At 43.3% G+C, this 19,287-nt stretch overlaps 1 protein-coding gene across 3 annotated transcripts in view; it reads left to right on the forward strand.

The window, feature by feature from the left end:
- Positions 1 to 19,287, forward strand: part of FGFR3 (fibroblast growth factor receptor 3) — a 131,426-nt gene that overhangs the window by 49,965 nt on the left and 62,174 nt on the right. For all 3 annotated transcript variants that reach the window (XM_075332818.1, XM_075332827.1, XM_075332838.1), the window contains exons 3-4: positions 10,253 to 10,516; positions 18,348 to 18,401. In XM_075332818.1, the coding sequence (XP_075188933.1) occupies positions 10,253 to 10,516; positions 18,348 to 18,401 (318 nt within the window). The remainder of the gene's footprint in view (positions 1 to 10,252; positions 10,517 to 18,347; positions 18,402 to 19,287) is intronic.

The raw sequence follows: 19,287 nt of genomic DNA on the forward strand, positions 1-19,287 counted from the left end.
TTGATCTAAGACATGGGTCAAGGAAAAAAAAAACACATGGATGCCACCTGTGTTATATTCTTGAGTTTTCCATTTTTTTTTTTTAACTATCTCATTGGTAGGAGAAGCATAAAAATTTTTTTCTTTTTGCGTACTAAAAGAATTGAGGCCACATTGATGGCCAAAATAGATACTCAAACCACAAATGGATGACTATCACTCTGATAAAAAATGGTCCTTTTTTTTTTTTTTCTCCTCCTATGCGGAAAAAGAAAATGGATGTGGCCTGTGGTCTAAATAGCCGGGGTGTATCTATCGCTTTATGAAGTTTTGAGTGAAGCTTGAAAGTTTAAACCTACACCGTGTGCAGAATTATTAGGCAAGTTGTATTTTAGAGGAATTTTTTTTTTTTTATAATTGATCAACAACTGTGTTCTCAATCAACCCAGAAGACTCATAAATATCAAAGCTTAATATTTTTGGAAGTTGGAGTGGGGTTTTTTAGATTTGGCTATCTTAGGAGGATATCTGTTTGTGCAGGTAACTATTACTGTGCAGAATTATTAGGCAACTTAATAAACACCAAATCTATTCCCATCTCACTTGTTTATTTTCACCAGGTAAACCAATATAACTGCACAAAATTTAGAAATAAACGTTTCTGACATGCAAAAACAAAACCAAAAAAATTAGTGACCAATATAGCCACCTTTCTTTCTGATGACACTCAGCAGCCGATCATCCATAGATTCTGTCATTGCTTGATCTGTTTACAATCAACATTGCGTGCAGCAGCCACCACAGCCTCCAGACACTGTTCCGAGAGGTGGACTGTTTTCCCTCCCTGTAGATCTTACATTTTATGAGGGACCACAGGTTCTCTATGGGGTTTAGATCAGGTGACCAAGAGAGCCACGTCATTATTTTTTCATCTTTTAGACCTTTACTGGCCAGCCACGCTGTGGAGTAGTTGGATGCATGTGATGGAGCATTGTCCTGCATGAAAATCATGTTTATCTTGAACGATACTGACTTCTTCCTGTACCACTGCTTGAAGAAGTTGTCTTCCAGAAACTGGCAGTAGGTCTGGGAGTTGAGCTTCACTCCATCCTCAACCCGAAAAGATCCCACAAGTTCATCTTTGATGATCCCAGCCCATACCAGTACCCCACCTCCACCTTGCTGGTGTCTGAGTCGGAGTGGAGCTCTCTGCCCTTTACAGATCCAGCCTCTGGCCCATCCATCTGGCCCATCAAGAGTCACTCTCATTTCATCAGTCCATAAAACCTTTTAAATATCAGTCTTAAGATATTTCTTGGCCCGGTCTTGACGTTTTATCTTATGTTTCTTGTTAGAAGGTGGTTGTCTTTCAGCCTTCCTTACCTTGGCCATGTCCCTGAGTATGGCACACCTTGTGCTTTTTGATACTCCAGTAACGTTGCAGCTCTGAAATATGGCCAAACTGGTGGCAAATGGCATCTTGGCAGCTTCACGCTTGATTTTCCTCAATTCATGGCAGTTATTTTGCACCTTTTCTTTGCCCAACACGCTTCTTGCGACCCTGTTGGCTATTTTCCATGAAACGCTTGATTGTTCGGTGATCATGCTTCAAAAGTTTGGCAATTTCAAGACTGCTGCATCCCTCTGCAAGACATCTCACAATTTTGGACTTTTCAGAGCCTGTCATCTCTCTTCTGACCCATTTTGCCAAAGGAAAGGAAGTTGCCTAATAATTAAGCACACCTTATATAGGGTGTTGATGTCATTACACCGCACCCCTCCTCATTACAGAGATGCACATCACCTGATTTACTTAATTCGTAGTTGGCTCTCAGCCTATACAGCTTGGAGTAGGACAACATGTATAAAAATTACCATGCGATCAAAATACTAATTTGCCTAATAATTTTGCACACAGTGTATATTGCCATGAAGATCTTGTATGGTGGCACATGAAGCTCATATATGTACAATTTCAGGCCCATAGGTGCTCCATGTGGTGCTGTATAGTGCATGTACAGAATTGTATCATGTCCGTAAGATAAAAAAAAAACAACCTTGAGGTAGTGCATTATGTAATGGTGAATTACAGACTTTCTGGAAATAGTATTATATCGGGGCCCTCAAACATCCATGTGTTTTATATATTTCACTGATCTTTCCATTTAACGTGTTTAGCACAGAGACTTTTGCAGGCGGTTCCACTCTCAAACCCACCTGAAAAAGCATTAACCAGCCGTTGAAAAAGAATAAACCCAAGTCTTTCTATCTGATGAAGACTTTCTGTTCATATGCTTCAATTTTCAAGCGTCTTTTAACCGCTTTGATTGGAAAGGCGCCAAGCAAGGTAAAGAAATGATGAGAACGTTCTCCGGGCGTTATTGACTCTAAACACTCTGTACTTTGTAATAGAAGTCAATTGAAAGACTCTAAGGTAATTTGGAGGTCCTTTTTTTGGGGGGGGGGGGGGGGGGGCGGTATTTTACTTTCGTTCTTGCTTGAAAAAACAATTTTTTTGTTAATGGTAAATGGAGTTAAAAAAAAATCTATATATATATAATAGATTGGAAACCACCAGTAAAAAAAAAAGTTGTCCAACCGTCAACAAAACATTTGGGAAACTACCCAAAATGATGCTTAAAAAAAAATGCCAGGGGACGGTGCCGGAGGATCAGGGTCCTCCTTTTTGAAAACTTAGTATTACCCGGATGAAAAGATGTTATGTCTATCCAAGGTACCTATCGGTGCGGGTACATGGGACTGTAATTATCATTCCTGGTTAGAGATAAGCAAACCCGAGGTTCAGTGTTCGTACCAAACACAGACTTGTTCGGATTCGGAGTTCGGGTGCTTTACATATGAGCACCACTTTCGCGAGCCTCGCTGTGCTCGGGTACGCTCAGTGTTTATCCCGGTGCGAGCCACTTGCAGTGTTTGATCGGCTCCCACTGGGGGTAACAACAGCGTTATCGGATGTAGTGTGCACTTCCCCTAAAAAAATGGAAAACCTAGCCCACCCGCACCGGAAGTGATCTGTTTACGGTTGGTTGTATGTGGGCGGAGACCCGAACTGCCCAATTAGTGACTTCCATTGGTGTTCAGGTCAAGTCCGGATCCCGGCTGAACCCACCGAACTTCCACGGATTCGCTCCTCTATTCCTGGCCACTAGTTTCCCGATAACTGGCCTTTATTACAGGTGGCTAATCACCCGACAAATGAGCAAAATGCTCGTTCATCGGGTGGAACAATATTTTGGGAAGGGGAGGGTTAGTTGGGCTGTGACTGGAGTACTATTTTTTGTTTTTTTAAAAATCATTCATACAGATAGAAATCAGCATTTAGGCTGCGCACTGTCTGCTGAGCGGCTACAAGCAGAGACAGATTTATAGGCCTTTTCATAGCAACATCTGTTTTTCCTTCCACTCCGGCAAAGCCCCGCTTTACACAACATATATCAGGTTCTCTCATAAAATGAAATCACTCAGACATGTCACACTGATTGTTTAGCGGCTTGATAAGTGGCACAATTTATGTTCATATTAGATGCTTTTTTTTTTTTTGTATTTTTATCTTTTTTTTTTTTTATTCTATCATTGCTCTAAAGTATGGAGTACTGGAGAATGTGTTCTCGCACACAGAAAAAGGAAAAAAACAATCTTTTTCTTTTTTTTATACTATTTGTGCATCATTTAAGCAAAACTTTAGTATGTGTTAACATTACTTGGTGTTATAGCGCTCATTCCAATGAGTGGTTTATGTAATACCACATTTTTCCTCTAGTGGCCACTGCAGAAGAAGTGCACAGCCGCGTGCAGCTTCTCGTAGCTGGACTGATCAAGCCAATCACCAGTGACTCCTGATCTTTTTGCGGATTTTGGATAAAGATCTTAACCCGACACTTCATGACCTAAACCCAAAATGTAAAAGCTTAAAGGCGCTGTACACGCTGCGACATCGTTAGCGATTGCTAGCGATGTCGAGCGCAATAGCACCCGCCCCCATCACTCTTGCGATATGTGGTGATCGCTGCCGTAGCGAACATTATCGCTACGGCAGTGTCACACGCACATACCTGGTCAGCGACATCGCTGTGACCGCCGAACAATCCCTCCTTCAAGGGGGTGGTGCGTTCGGCGTCATAGCGGCATCACTAAGCAAACAGCCAATAGAAGCGGAGGGACGGAGATGAGCGGGACGTAACATCCCGCCCACCTTCTCCCTTCCTCATTGCTGGTGCATGCAGGTAAGGAGATGTTCGTCATTCCTGCGGTGTCACACATAGCAATGTGTGATGCCGCAGGAACGACAAACAACCTCGCTACTCACCTGTCAACGAATTTTGGTGTTGTAGCGACCTCTCCAATACCAACGATTTTTACCTCTTTTGTGATCGTTTTAGGTCGCTCAGAGGTTTTACATGCTGCGATGTCGCTACCGGCGCCGGATGTGCGTCACAAACACCGTGACCCGACGATATATCGGTAGCGATGTTGCAGCGTGTAAAGCCCCCTTTAGTTTATTGTCTCTATCTGACAGGTTCTTCTTTCCAATCCCCCCCGATATTAGGACTTTTACCGTTATATCCTTCTATCCTTTCTTTCATTTGAGACATGAGCATTTTATCTTCATTTCTCCCTCAGTTCTTTGAAAAATAAGAATACGTAAAGCTCATATACATAATTGTGAATTCTGCTTGTAGCTTTTCCACTCGATTATTCAGTACGACCTGTGTTTGTTTTAGAGGCCCCAGGGCTGGAGTGAATGGAGGTTGCTAATGTGCTTCACTCCTTTGGCTATGATCAATTCTGTTTTTTTGGATGGAGTATTTTCTTAAGAGATCAAAAAATGTTATAAACTTAATAGTTTATTTTAAGCAGTTTGAATCTAAAAATAATCACACAAAAAAGGTTTTTTTTGTTTCATAGAATTGACTTAGTGCATCACTCTTCTTCCAAAAGGTGAACATTTACTCATCGCTCGTCCTCCCCCATACTTCCCCTGCCATCGTCGTGTGCTGCTGTCTCCTACCCTCTCAGGCCCTGTACATGCCACACAGGGTTTCCTAGAAATACTTCTCAGCCCATGGCTGAAAGGCATTGTGTGTTTAAGGCATCCTACCATTGGGGAAGGTGCCTGCGCAACCCATTGAGTTAGTATACCAGTTTACAGTCAGGTCCCGTTACCCCTGTGTCCGTCACCCTGTACCTGCCTTCCCAAACCTGTTTGTCCCTGCCTTGCTCGCCATTCCAGTCTGTACCCGCCTGTCCTAGCTGCCTCAGTCACCCCGACTGTATCTGTCTATTACTGTGTCCGTCACCTGCCCTGGGGGTCAACTGCCACACTCCCGGTCACTTCCCTGGGAGTGGTTCCGTGCGTCCGCCTTGCAGTGGGTGCTTAGTTAAACCCCTCCCACTAAAGAGTAAGCCCGGGTCCCTCCTGTGTTCCAGTTGGTTCACTAATCCTGCTCGCTACCCCTACACCGGCTGCAAGCGTTAGTGGCCAATGGGTTCTTGAAGAACTCTTGAAATAGGTTAATTTATTGACGTCGCTCAAGGTTAGAAAACTTTATAGAAACCACCATGGATAAGGGTGATAAGTTTAGAAGAAATTTTGAGCTGCCTATATGTGCATCAATATTTTATAGATAAAAGGTAAGATCATATAGCCTGGGCTACAAGTCTCCCTACACCAGCTTGGTGCTTTCCTCAAGGGGAAATTTTACCTCCTAGATAAAAAATAGGACAAGAGTCCTAACTTAGGCTATCCCTCATCCAGAGCAAAGAGATACCAAGGCAAAGAGGCGCCAAAACCTCTCTCCCTTCCCTCAGAAATCAGAACCTGGGGCAAATGGCATGCTGGGATCCACTTTGGTTATACCTTTTGTTTTAGGAGTAGCTATATTTTGGGATTAAAGCAGGTCTGCCATATTTGAACAATGGCCTGCTACTAGAGAGAGCACTTTTTTTGGCTCATTCACACATCAGTGTTTTGCATACATATGCTATCTGTGTTTTTCACAGATCTCACTTCTACCTTCTATGATAGTCTATGGGGTAATGAGGCGCTATTTTTTTGGGTAGACAGGGTGGTCCTTGTAAAATCACTGTTGCATGACCGATGTTGATCCGAGTGTTGGATCAAACTCCGCAACGAAAGTCAACTGGTCAATGAAAAAATGGAACTGCACTCGGATGCCATTCTGATAGGAAAAGGTGGAGAAACCTCACCAGCGATGACACTCTGATCTCAAACACTGATTAAACTCATATGAGAAAATCACTGGGTGCATGAGCCCTTAGCCGAAAGTTTATCCAAGTGGATGATTTCAATCAAAATAGTTGATAGTTCAGGTGCAACGTAACCATAAGTTCCAAATGGAACCTGGAGAATAAGGAGATGAGATGTTCAATGCAGATGAACGGTGAATGGTGGTGTATGTCAACACGTTTCAAAATGATCCTCACCTCTTCTTCAAGAAGGGACTTTCCTGACGAAGAAGTGAGGATCACTTTGAAACGCATTGAAATAAAGCACCTTTCATCCGCATTCAACGTCTCGCTATCTCCTCATTCTCCAGCAGCGCAGAGACAACCACATTGGTCTTCTGGTTCCATTTGGACCTTTCTCCACCTCTGGACTTGTGCCTTCTCCAGCTGCTGTTTCTAAGCTATATACAGGGTTGTCGGGCAAAACTATACAAGGTGAGCAATCTCCCTATTCAGTTTTATTACATTTTTACTAGGTAAGAGACCCTTGTTTGTCCACAGCTCACTCTGAAGTTATCATTTTAGCTAACCGTTGTTGGACCACCATTGCCAGGAAGGAAAACTGTTTAGTCTAATAGTCTCTAGTTCGCAAAAGAGCTTTCTGTGAGAAAACATTTCCAAAAAGATCATGTTCTTCACCCAATATCATTGAACATGTATGGCAACATCTTCATGACTATTGACCCATAGATAGGCTTTTGACCACCGGTTGATCAGCCATCAACTTGCTTCTCTCTAATGTTCACGGGCAACTTTTCCGACTCGTTGAATCAAATCCCTGATGGAATCTAGCTAGAAATTTCTAAACCTTAGTCTGTATTGATGCAAAGGTTTTGGTAGACCTAACCGATTAGGACTACTGTAAAGTGATTACTTGTCTCTATCCGGAATATCTGTTTGATCCAAAAGACAAAAAAAGAATGCTTGGTTTATATTGCCTGTGTAGTGGTATCTGTAGGCACTTTTTTGGGAAGACGGTCTATGTACACAGTGTTCTTCTTTCTTTCTAGAAATCTAACTCCTTCTATTTCCGTGCATTGATTTCTTTGAGGAGCCAGTTCATGAATGAGCTGCTGGTGTCCTTGTAGACAGCTGTCTGTTTGTACAGCTCTCGCTGAGCATCCTTTGTGGCAGAAGCCAATCTTCCAGTCACGGCTTCTTTGTGAAGACTGTGCCACGAGTGGTCCTTATCTTCTTGGCTTGAAAAAGAAGCCCATGCTCACCAAGGCATGTCTTGTTTTATCAACAAACCACTTGAGCCTCTTCCCGCCTTCATGCATGCTGAGTTTGGCTCTTTACCAGGGCACAGCTGACCCAGAGAAGACCCCCTCGCTAATTGGCAGAAGAAAGCATTAGGGGTCAGTCATCTAGAACCTGTTTTAACTATTTAAGGCTGAGCTATATGAACCGTTGCGATTTATATGGTTGGATTGCTAGACAACTTATTTTATTAGTATTTCAAATTAAGAAAAAACTTTTACGGGAAAACATTTTTCTTTTTTAAAAAATTTAATTATTTTCTATTTGTCCGCAATTTTACTTTAGGCAAGATATACAGGCACGAGCTTAAATATTCCGCCTTGTGACCAGAGTGGTCTAAAAAGTTGTCAAAACAGGACGGATTTGCAGCTCGAGGCTTTTTTTTTTTTTTTCACTTTTTTTTTACTTTTACCCAGCTGTTACTCCACCTGCCTGTGCTTGACCCTCAGTACCCAGAGGTAATAAGTAGACAGAAGGGACCATTAGTGAAAATCCTTACAATATAGACTAAACCTTTAGGCTCCGTTAGTAATTCCTCACGCAGACTGATGGTAATCAATGATGTGTACGTATGCAAAATAAAAAAAATTGACAATATATTTTGTAATTTAAGCCAGTTAAGACACATGTTGCAGCCATGATGCAGTTTATGTTTGCGAAAAATCTAGCACAGCTGCCGCAAATTTGCTCAATTTGCCAAAATAGGATGCTCTGGTTTCGCCTCAAATGCAGAGTGAGGTCTACAGGAGAGTTTATTTGATGTTTCTTCTTTTTTTGGTGTGGTTTTATTTTTTTTTTCTTCCCTTTTCTGGTGTTCTTTCTACTTTAGTGTGTTTTTTGTCTTTTGGTACTGTTTCTTTTTTTGTTTTGTTTTATACCTTCTTTTTATTGTTCTTTATTCTTTGCTGTGTTTTCTTTTTTTGGTGTTCTCTCTTCTTTGGTGTGTGTTTCGTTTGGTTTTTTTTTTTGGATATTTTTTTCTTTATTGGTGTTCATTTTTGGTTTTGGTCTTCTTTGGTGTGTTTTTGTTTTTTGTGTTCTCTCCTTTTTTATGTGTTTTCTTTGGTGTTTTTCTTTTTTGGTGTTCTCTCTTTGGTGTGTTTTCTCTTTTTTTTTTTTTTCTTTCTTTGTTTTTTTGGTGTGTTTTTTTTTCAGTGTTCTTCTTTAGTGTGGTTTTTCTTTTTTGGTGTTCTCTCTTTGGTGTGTTTCTTTTTTTTTTTCCTTTTTCGGTGTTCTTTTTTGGTTTTGGTGTTCTTATTTGTGTGTTTTCTTCTTGTGGTGTTTTTCTTTTGGTGTGTTTTTTTCCTCTTTCAGTGTTCTTTCTCTCTTTGGTGTGTTTTTCTTTTTTGGTGTTGATCCTTCTTTTTATTCATTCTTCTTTGGTGTGTTTTTTTCTTTTTTTTGTGTTTTTTTTTTTTTTGTGTTTCTTCTTTTTTAGTGTTCTTGCTTTGATATGTTTTCTTTTGTGTGTAGTTTTTTTTTTTCTTTTTTCGTATTTTCTTTATTGGTGTTTTTTGGGGTTTTTTTTTTTTCTTCCTTTTCTTCCTTTTTTATTTTTGAAGAAATTGAAAAGAAAATTGGACGTTTAGCAGCAAAAAACAGTTTATTACGTGTGTAATTATTCTGACACAGCTGATCCTGAGGGGTGTTATACTGACAGGCCTTATGGGTAGATTCGCAGTGCAAAAGAAATGTCTAAATATCATGTCCTGACAGAAGCCTTTGACAGGAAGCAGAAGCGGAGTATAAATCTAGTTGAGCATTTTACAGCTTGGTGTTTATTTTGAGCTTTCAAAATTGGTTTAGAGCCCATTTTAATGGCAGGGTCAGCAATTCAACTAAAATAAGCATCCCCTGCCAAGTGCAAATAACACCAAAAAATGGTTGTAATTATTTTAATTTTTTTTTTTTTCTAAAATGTTACTTTTTTCTTTTTGTCTTTTTTTTGGATAAGTTAAATTAACCATGTAAATTGAAGCATTTGCAATAACTTGAAAGGACTTGTCCACTACGAAGATAGTTAATTAAAACGGAGCATGTTTTGATTGATCTCTGTGAAGCAGCCTGCCATTTTTTTTTTTCATTTTTTATTTTAAAACCGAAAAGCATGCAGTACCCTGCCCGTGGGCATGTCTAAGTCCCAGCAAGACTTAATATTATCCTAGAGGTCACATTCCCTATAGAAATCTTTATTTGAATATTGATTTATTTGAATTTGGAATAAATGGCGCTATAATAATAAATAATAATAATTTGAATGGGGCTAAACTGCAATACCAGAAACTGCCAATAAACTAGAGTGGCACTGTTTTGTTGGTTTTTTTTATTATTTTTATATATATATATATATATATATATATATTATAATATAGATTTTTTTTTTTTTTAATGTTTTATTACCAAACTCCTTTTTAAGATCTGAATGATCCACCCACAACTCATAACCATAACATGGTTTACTATAAATTAGAGAGCAATGTAATATGTGGCCCAATTGTCCTTCCAATAGTTATCATAAGGGCTCCATGTTATGAAATTACGTCTTCCATTGGTGGTTGGATATCAATTGGTGGAAGAGAAGAAATGGGTTGTCATGTGCCGATGCCGGATAGATTCAGGAGAGTAAATGATAGATTTTATTGTTCTAGTTCTACGCGTTTTGGAGCTAACATGGTCCTTCTTCAGGATCTACCAATGTCAATGGTGGTTGGATATTAATCTTTTGCTTTTTTTTTTTGGCTTGTAGACTACCTTACCGGAGAATTGGGCACTCTTGATGATCTAATGTTTGCTGTTGGAGAGACCATTGAGTTGTCATGCAGCGTGGAGAGCCCTTCCATGTCAATCTTCTGGTTAAAAGATGGGATTGCAATTAAGGAAAGCAACCGAACGCACACGAGACAGAACCTGCTGAAGATCACAAATGTCTCCTACGACGATTCGGGGATTTATAGCTGCACTTTGTTGCAATCTACTGAGTTTCTCCGGAACTTTACGATCAGAGTAGCTGGTAAGTTTATGACTTTTTGTGTTTGAGAGTTTACTATTTGCAGCCAACCTTGGGTACAAATGATGGAGACAATTTTTAGAAAACTCGATTGGTCAAAAATGTCATTGACATCCTATCAGAAGCCTAAAGGGGTGTTCCGGTTTCAGAAAACTCCTGTTCCCTTTTTAAAAAAATAAACGAAGGTACTTTACTTGTCTTCCCCGTGTCCTTTGCTAAGTCTCCACTGCTTTTCCCAGTGTCTGTTATTGTCTATAGTGCTGACATCACTTTGAAAGCGCTGCAGCCAATCATTGAACTGACGGCTGCAGCACTGCAACTAAGGCTGCTTCCACTCTTCTTTCCGATCTCCGTTCAGTGGTCCTATGGGGGTTTCGTACGACAGGGCCTTTGACTATAATGGTGCAGACAGAGTCACTGTGTGCTCTGTCATGCACCATTTTCGGGAGTATACGCCTTCCGGAGGCGGACACCCAGACGGTGACTCCATCTGCACCATTATAGTCAATATAGTCAATGGCCTCGTCAGTGCATACATTCAACACCAATTTTGCGGGAGGATTCGGACAGAAGCCCCGACAGGACCACTGAACACAGTGTGAAAGCGGCCTAAGGCAGCGCCACGGAGATCCATTATTGTTTGCATCAATGGAGACTCGGCATTAGACATGGGGAGGATTACTAAAGCACAGTTTGGTTTTTTTGTTTGTTTTTTTTAAAGGGGTTGCCACTACTTGGAAAACCCCTGCTCATTTCCTCATTCGCCCCCGTAAAAATAAATAAGCCTATACTCCCCTCCAGTTTCGGCCACGGTTCCAACGATCTCTAAAGTCGCGTTTCCCGGGTCCACGTGACATTGTCATGCCACGTGAGCCGCATGACCAACCAGTGCGAGCTTCTTTCTTCTCGCCGTTGGATGTTTGAGCAGGAAGTCAGCGCTGCACTCACATCCTGCTCAAATGTCCGAAGGCGGGGAGACAGATATTGGGCGCGGGTCTCATGTGTCATAACAATCAGCGCCCAGTAGAATGTGAGTACAGTATAAGCCGACCCAAGCATAAACTGAGGCACCTTATTTTACCACAAAAACTGGAAACTTATTGATTCAAGTATAAGCCTAGGGTGGGAAATGCAGCAGCTACTGGTAAATTTCAAAAATAAAAATAGATACCAATAAAATGTAATGTGCCCCATCCTTGTGCCCTGTAGTAATGTGCCCATCCCTGGCTCCCCCTTTTAGTAATGTGCCCACCCGTGTCCCATCATTTTCTCCCCTTTGTAGTAATGTGCCCATCCTTGTCTTCCCCTTGTAGTAATGTGCCCATCCTTGTCTCCCCCTTGTAGTAGTGTGCCCTTCCTTGTCTCCCCCTTGCAGTAATGTGCCCATCCTTGTCTCCCCCTTGTAGTAATGTGCCCACCCTAATCTCCCCCTTTTAGTAATGTGCCCACACTTGTCCCATCATTTTCTCCCCTTTGTAGTAATGTGCCCATCCTTGTCTCCCCCTTGTAGTAATGTGCCCATCCTTGTCTCCCCCTTGTAGTAATGTGCCCATCCTTCTCTCCCCCTTGTAGTAGTGTGCCCTTCCTTGTCTCCCCCTTGCAGTAATGTGCCCATCCTTGTCTCCCCCTTGTAGTAATGTGCCCACCCTCATCTCCCCCTTTTAGTAATGTGCCTACCCTTGTCCCATCATTTTCTCCCCTTTGTAGTAATGTGCCCATCCTTGTCTCCCCCTTGTAGTAATGTGCCCATCCTTGTCTCCCCCTTGCAGTAATGTGCCCATCCTTGTCTCCCCTTTGTAGTAATGTGCCCATCCTTGTCTCCCCCTTGCAGTAATGTGCCCATCCTTGTCTCCCCCTTGTAGTAATGTGCCCATCCTTGTCTCCCCCTTGCAGTAATGTGCCCATCCTTGGCTCCTGTAGTAATGTTCCCCGTCCTTGTGCCCATCCTTTAGTAATGTTCTCATACTGGTCCCCTAGTATGCCGTTGTTCTCATACACACACAAAAATTCTTCTCAGCTGTCCTCAGTTCCCGCAATGTCTTCCTGCCTGCTTCTTGCGGACCGCAGGCACATAGACCCCTCTATGCTCTCGGCCGATACATGGGGCTGTCGTCATCGCTTTATTTCAGTTGAATTCTTTGCGACATTCAATGCTTCAGTTGAATGCTTTGCAGTGCCGCAAACCATTCAACTGAAGTAAAGCGATGACGACAGCGGCGGCCCCGTGTACCGGCGGGATCATCGAGGGGTCTGTGTCTGCGGTCTAAAGAAGCAGGTAAGAGGACATCGCTGGATCGGAGGACAGGTGAGAATACTTTTTTTTTTGTGGAACCCTCACTTGAGTATAAGCCGAGGGGGGCATTTTCAGCTTAGAAAAATGGGCTGAAAAACTCTGCTTATACTCTAGTATACACGGTATGTAAGTTCTTTTCAATGGTCCTTCAGATTCCACTTCCTAACATCAAAAATTGTAAACCCCTGAGCCACCGTTGAAGACCAAAGAGGGGCCATAAGGAGTTAATTATCAACACATAATTATAAAGTAATTACCAGAGCATGTAATTAATTATTAGAACCAGCTGGGTCAGCTGTAGATCAACACTATCTTTGCTTCGCGTAAGGCGACTCTACTGCCTGAGTAGAATTTCTAACATCTCTGAGAGGGGTAGACGGCAGGACGTCGTCTACTTCACTAGAAGCTACCGGCTGACCCTAAGAAGTTGTGGATCGGATCTCAGGGGGGAATCTCTGTCTCTGTCCAGGATTAAGAGGAAAAATCAAACACTTTCTCAATCGCACCTCTTATTTTTCTTTTTTGGAACTGCCACCTTCTCGTACATCTGCTTTTAATCATTATTATTTAAAATTCCACCAGACGTTTGGAGGTCACATCAATTAAATAGTCAAACGAGCATTTTTTTGGCACTTTTTAGTGCCCCTCCCGCCCTCTTTCCTAAAACCCATCACCTTACTCTTGTCTATTAAACCGTAACAAGAGAAGAGTCACTAGAACTCCTCCAGAGGTCCTGAAATGTGTTTTTGTCTATAAAATTGCATTAAAATGCTTTAGAGATCAAGGGTGCAAGTTGGGGGCTGGAATTGGGCAGCTGGTGGTACTTTCGGAATAGAAAACAGCTGTGCGTCCACCGAGGTGATAAAATGTTTTGATAGTAGGGAGAGTAATAATGGAGACTTTTTAAAGGATCAAATCTCCTATTCTCTGGGCTCCATTGTGGTTTAAGGGGGTAAGTGGGCTCAGGCTCAAGCCGAAAATGTTTATTTAATTTTTTTGTTTTTTCATTCTCAAACACAACAATTTTTCTTGTTGTTATTTTTTGGATTTCTGGTTAGAAGTAAAATAAACTATCAAAAATACAGGAGACTATTTCTTTGGGGTCTAGTTCTTTACAAGAATGTTCAACCATTTTTGAATAAATGAAAAATATTAAGGTCTGTCGTGAATGTTGTTAGCTACAGTTCCCCGGATAGCCAGAAGTGCCGCTGTGCATGGGAAACCTTAAAGAGGTGGTCCACTACAAAGCATATTGGCCACATCGATGTAAAGCTGTGACAGAAGACTTTTTCTAAATACCTTCTTTTGTCCATTCTGCCTCTGAGCAGCGCTATCGCTGTCCACTCCTCCCTATCACGTGACCCGGGCTGCAGTGACCTCTGATGTACGGTGATGTTACGTCAACTTCCGGAATTGGAAGTTGACCCGGCATCATCGAGACAGGACTCAGTCTCTGTGAGTGACTGGACTGTGGGTAGTTTCACCGCACATCCCAGCCCAACATCGGTCATGCTTTCGGTGCTCTGCGGTGATGGAGAGAACACGCGAGATGATGGCCTGTGACGTGTGGTGAAACTCTACCCACAGCTCAGCCACTCACGGAGACTGGCTATTGCCTCGGTACTGTCTCCGTGAGTGACTGAGCTGTGGGTAGAGTTTCACCACACGTCACAGGCCGCATCTCGCATGTTCTCTCCTTCACCGCAGAGCACCGCAAGCACGACCGATGCTGGGCTAGGATGTGCGGTGAAACTACCCACAGCCTAATCACTCACAGAGACTGAGCCCAGTCTCGATGATGCCGGGTCACCTTCCAATTCTGGAAGTTGACGTGACATCACCGGACATCAGAGGTCATTGGGGATGAGCGAATAGTGATGGTGCCTCTCACAGACAGAATAGACAATAGAAGTCTTTTGTCTCAGCTTTACATCGATGTGGCCACTATGCGTTGTAGTGGACCACCCCATTAAGGCTATGTGCACACACTGCAGATTTTGTGCAGAAATTGTCTCCGGCGTGTGCACATACCCTAAAGCTGGATTTTGACCTGTAGATTTCTGACCATAACGAGTTTTGATCATAAATCTAACTGGTCAATTTGGTCAGCGCCTTTTGAACTGTCTGAGGCAAACCGTATTGGGCCGGTCCAATGAAAGTGGTCTTATTAATGCTTATTTGGCCGATTATCGACAAGTTTAAAGGAGCCTTAACACTTAACACTTAAAGAAGTAGATTTTTAGCATGACCAGATGTTGGGCCAAAACTGCCTGAAAATAGCCATCTTTTCACAAAAGTTTAGATGGAAACTCATGGCATGTGCATTAAATCTTGTCTGGTTCCATGACCCCATGTAGATTGGTACCACTAGGGATTTTTGTTCATGATACCAGACAATTAAAGGGGTTGTCCAGTGAAAACAAGTTATCACCGTTCCATAGAATAGGTGATGACTTATCAATGAGTTGGGTTCCAACCACCGCACCGATCAGCAAAATGGGCAAACTTTTTTTATCCTTGTACGCATTCCCATAGGGCTGCCATTCATTACCAATTTCCTGCAGTCCTCTAGGGAATGAATGGAGTGGCAGTTGGGCATCTGACCGACTGCCGATTTTGTAGATGGGATGAAAGTGCCCTATCAAGGACAAAAGTTTCCCATTCTGCCGATCAGTGACGATCTCAATGGTCTGACCCCCATTAATCCTACGTTTTCACCTATCCTGTATTTTTATTTATTTATTTTTAAACCTAAAAAGCCTCTGTTCTTTTTGTTTAGATTTTTTTTTTTCTTTTCCTGTTTATTGAATTTTTATCTACTTTTCACAAGGGAAAATTAATTGGCCATGTTGTAATAACTTTTCCACTTCTCACCCTGCAACAAGAAAAAAAAATTAAATTGTGTGATTGGCCCTTTAACAGACTTTTTTTTTTTTTTTATTCCCAATTTTGTCTTTTTTATCACTTAACAGTAAAAAAGAATGCTATTTTCTCCATTTATCTGGGTTTTATAACCTTTTGGTGGCTTGTTGTAAATCCCAAATCCCTATATCTCCCGTGTGATTGATCATGTAAATGCAAAAATGCTATGATTGTAAAGACGAATGGCTTCTTTAACAGAAAAAAAAAATATGTGACCTGCCGTTGCTTTATATTGTCTAAAATAGTTCTCATTTTTCTGCCGGCAGCAGTCATACATTATGTAATAGGAATGAGAAGTAATTCTGAGTGGAAATATTCACACTGTATTCCCTCCGGCAGAAAGCTCAGTGGAATTGCTAACAGCCATTGTCGAGCCTCCTGCCTTCTTTTTCTTTTTTTCTTTTATAGAGACATCAGAATATTTTAGCCGGCTGCGTTGTGTTTGCTGTGATATCCGTGTACTTCCATATTCTAACCACAAGCCCCCCACCCCCTGCTCTTTTTTTTTTTTTTTGTTGCGTTTTATCTTTTCATTCATTATTTGACTTGTTTGTTTACCTTTGTGCAAGAATTCTTCTAGTTATGGCAAAGTGCGTTGTGCTGGTTTTTTTTTCCCACGTCGACCAAGAGTTCTACCTAGACCGACTTCTTCCTCGTCCTTCTTTAGCTAGTGAAAGTTAGGGAAACTGTGGCATTAATCTTTCGGCCCAGTACCACCAAGGGCCATGCATCGTTTCTGCTCTTTGGCACCCTGCATCGAAGGCGTTATTAGATTGAGGGTCTGACCGCTAGGATCCCCACGGTCCTGTCATCCCCACGGTCCTGTCATCCCCACGGTCCTGTCATCCCCACGGTCCTGTCATCCCCACGGTCCTGTCATCCCCACGGTCCTGTCATCCCCACGGTCCTGTCATCCCCACGGTCCTGTCATCCCCACGGTCCTGTCATCCCCACGGTCCTGTCAGCCACACACACGCTCCCGTCAACCCCACACACGCTCCCGTCAACCCCACACACGCTCCCGTCAGCCACACACACACGCTCCCGTCAGCCACACACACACGCTCCCGTCAGCCACACACACACGCTCCCGTCAGCCACACACACACGCTCCCGTCAGCCACACACACACGCTCCCGTCAGCCACACACACACGCTCCCGTCAGCCACACACACACACACACACGCTCCCGTCAGCCACACACACACACACACGCTCCCGTCAGCCACACACACACACACACACGCTCCCGTCAGCCACACACACACACACACACGCTCCCGTCAGCCACACACACGCTCCCGTCAGCCACACACACACACGCTCCCGTCAGCCACACACACACACACACGCTCCCGTCAGCCACACACACACACACACGCTGCCGTCAGCCACACACACACACGCTGCCGTCAGCCACACACACACACGCTGCCGTCAGCCACACACACACACGCTGCCGTCAGCCACACACACACACGCTGCCGTCAGCCACACACACACACGCTGCCGTCAGCCACACACACACACGCTGCCGTCAGCCACACACACACACGCTGCCGTCAGCCACACACACACACGCTGCCGTCAGCCACACACACACACGCTGCCGTCAGCCACACACACACACGCTGCCGTCAGCCACACACACACACGCTGCCGTCAGCCACACACACACACGCTCCCGTCAGCCACACACACACACGCTCCCGTCAGCCACACACACACACGCTCCCGTCAGCCACACACACACACGCTCCCGTCAGCCACACACACACGCTCCCGTCAGCCACACACACACGCTCCCGTCAGCCACACACACACGCTCCCGTCAGCCACACACACACGCTCCCGTCAGCCACACACACACGCTCCCGTCAGCCACACACACACGCTCCCGTCAGCCACACACACACGCTCCCGTCAGCCACACACACACGCTCCCGTCAGCCACACACACACGCTCCCGTCAGCCACACAAGCATGGTACGTCTCCAATCACTGTCCATGGTTCTTCAGAAGATGGTTGAATACAGCGTGCTACTATTTCTGCCAGTCTCATAGACTATTGCAATTGGTGGGGCTCTCAGTGGTTGTATCTCTAGCCAGTAGGAGTGGAAAGGGTTAATTGCCGCGCTGCTGAGTCCTTTATCTTCAAGATGTGACTTTATTCTATGCATTTTGGAGTTACCCTCCTTCATCAAGATCATCACTTTGTCGTAATGGGATCCAAAAAGTTAAGATTCTGATGAAGGTGGCTAACCCCGAAATGCGTGGAATATAGTCACATCTTGAAGATAAAACACTCATCTTTATTGCACAGCAGTGCGGCAATTACCCCTTTCTACTCTTACCGGCTATGACAAGGTATCCTCAATTCTCACGCTGCAGCAGCTGATTTTCCAAGGCTTTTCCCAGTGGTTGTGTTTGACACCAACCCCTCGTCAGTCAGAACTTCAACAATCAGGAAGATCTCACCTATTCATTGGGTGTAGAATAACTTACAAACTTGAGAATACTATTCTAACTTTTTGGGTTTTTTGTTTTTTAACTACCAGCAAGGTCAAGCTACTTGTGACCAAGGCATGTTTTAATTGCCTTTTCCTCTTTTCTCACAGACATGCCGTCATCTGGCGATGATGAAGATGACGATGACGAAGCTGAAGAAAGAGGTTGGTGTTTGTTTCTTTTTCATTTTGACGTGTTTGCTTCACACGGTTTTGCCATGTTTGTGTCTCGCAAAGCCAAGATGGCCACTACGGAAGTTGTCACACACCTTACCCAGACTGAACGATCTCTCCTGTGCCATTTTTTACATTATACCATTATGTCCAGATCCATAATAAGCTATTATTTTTGCAAGAGGATAATACTTGTTGCGTGCCATATGTCGAGGCAGCAGTTCGAAGGTCTAGGAGAGAAGTCTACCATAACTAGCTGTAGATGGTGAAGACCACCTAGATCTTTATGCTTTTTAGGGGGTGAACAAGTGTCAGAGGTGCCTCACCGTTCATGATTCTTCCATGAGCCGGTATATAAAGCTTCTTTAAAGCTTCCCATCATCCATATACCAATATTGGTCACATCCTTCAATATCAACAGGTTCAGCCAAGAGTTAAGTGTTTGGGGGTACCAGCCAACTGATTGTCTTGGGGGATGTTGATTGGGCACGTCCAGTTTCGGACTGCTGATTGCTTTGTTCTCCCAGAAGTAATCCCCCGGCAGAAATATCTGTCTGCGGTTTTCTCATAGAAACCACTTGAGTGCTCGGCCAACGAGCCCTCCTATGTATTGGAGAGATTGCGGTCTGCTAAACGATTGCCCAAGGCATCGCTTGTGGGCGGGTTTCTTATAGACCTGAACTATCGGAGATCTTGGCCATGCCACTGATCACCCTTTTTTTCTCTTCTTGGTGGACATCAAACTCTTGCCCATTGGATGTTTATGGGATATATGCCATCAAAGTATTCTTCTAAAAGTCCTCTGAGTACAAAGTCTAAAAATGATACGTATTTTTCGCATTCACCAGTTCTAAAAGTGTGTAACTAAACTGAATTT

This window comes from Anomaloglossus baeobatrachus, chromosome 1 (assembly GCF_048569485.1).
Source record: "Anomaloglossus baeobatrachus isolate aAnoBae1 chromosome 1, aAnoBae1.hap1, whole genome shotgun sequence".
NCBI lineage: Eukaryota > Metazoa > Chordata > Amphibia > Anura > Aromobatidae > Anomaloglossus > Anomaloglossus baeobatrachus.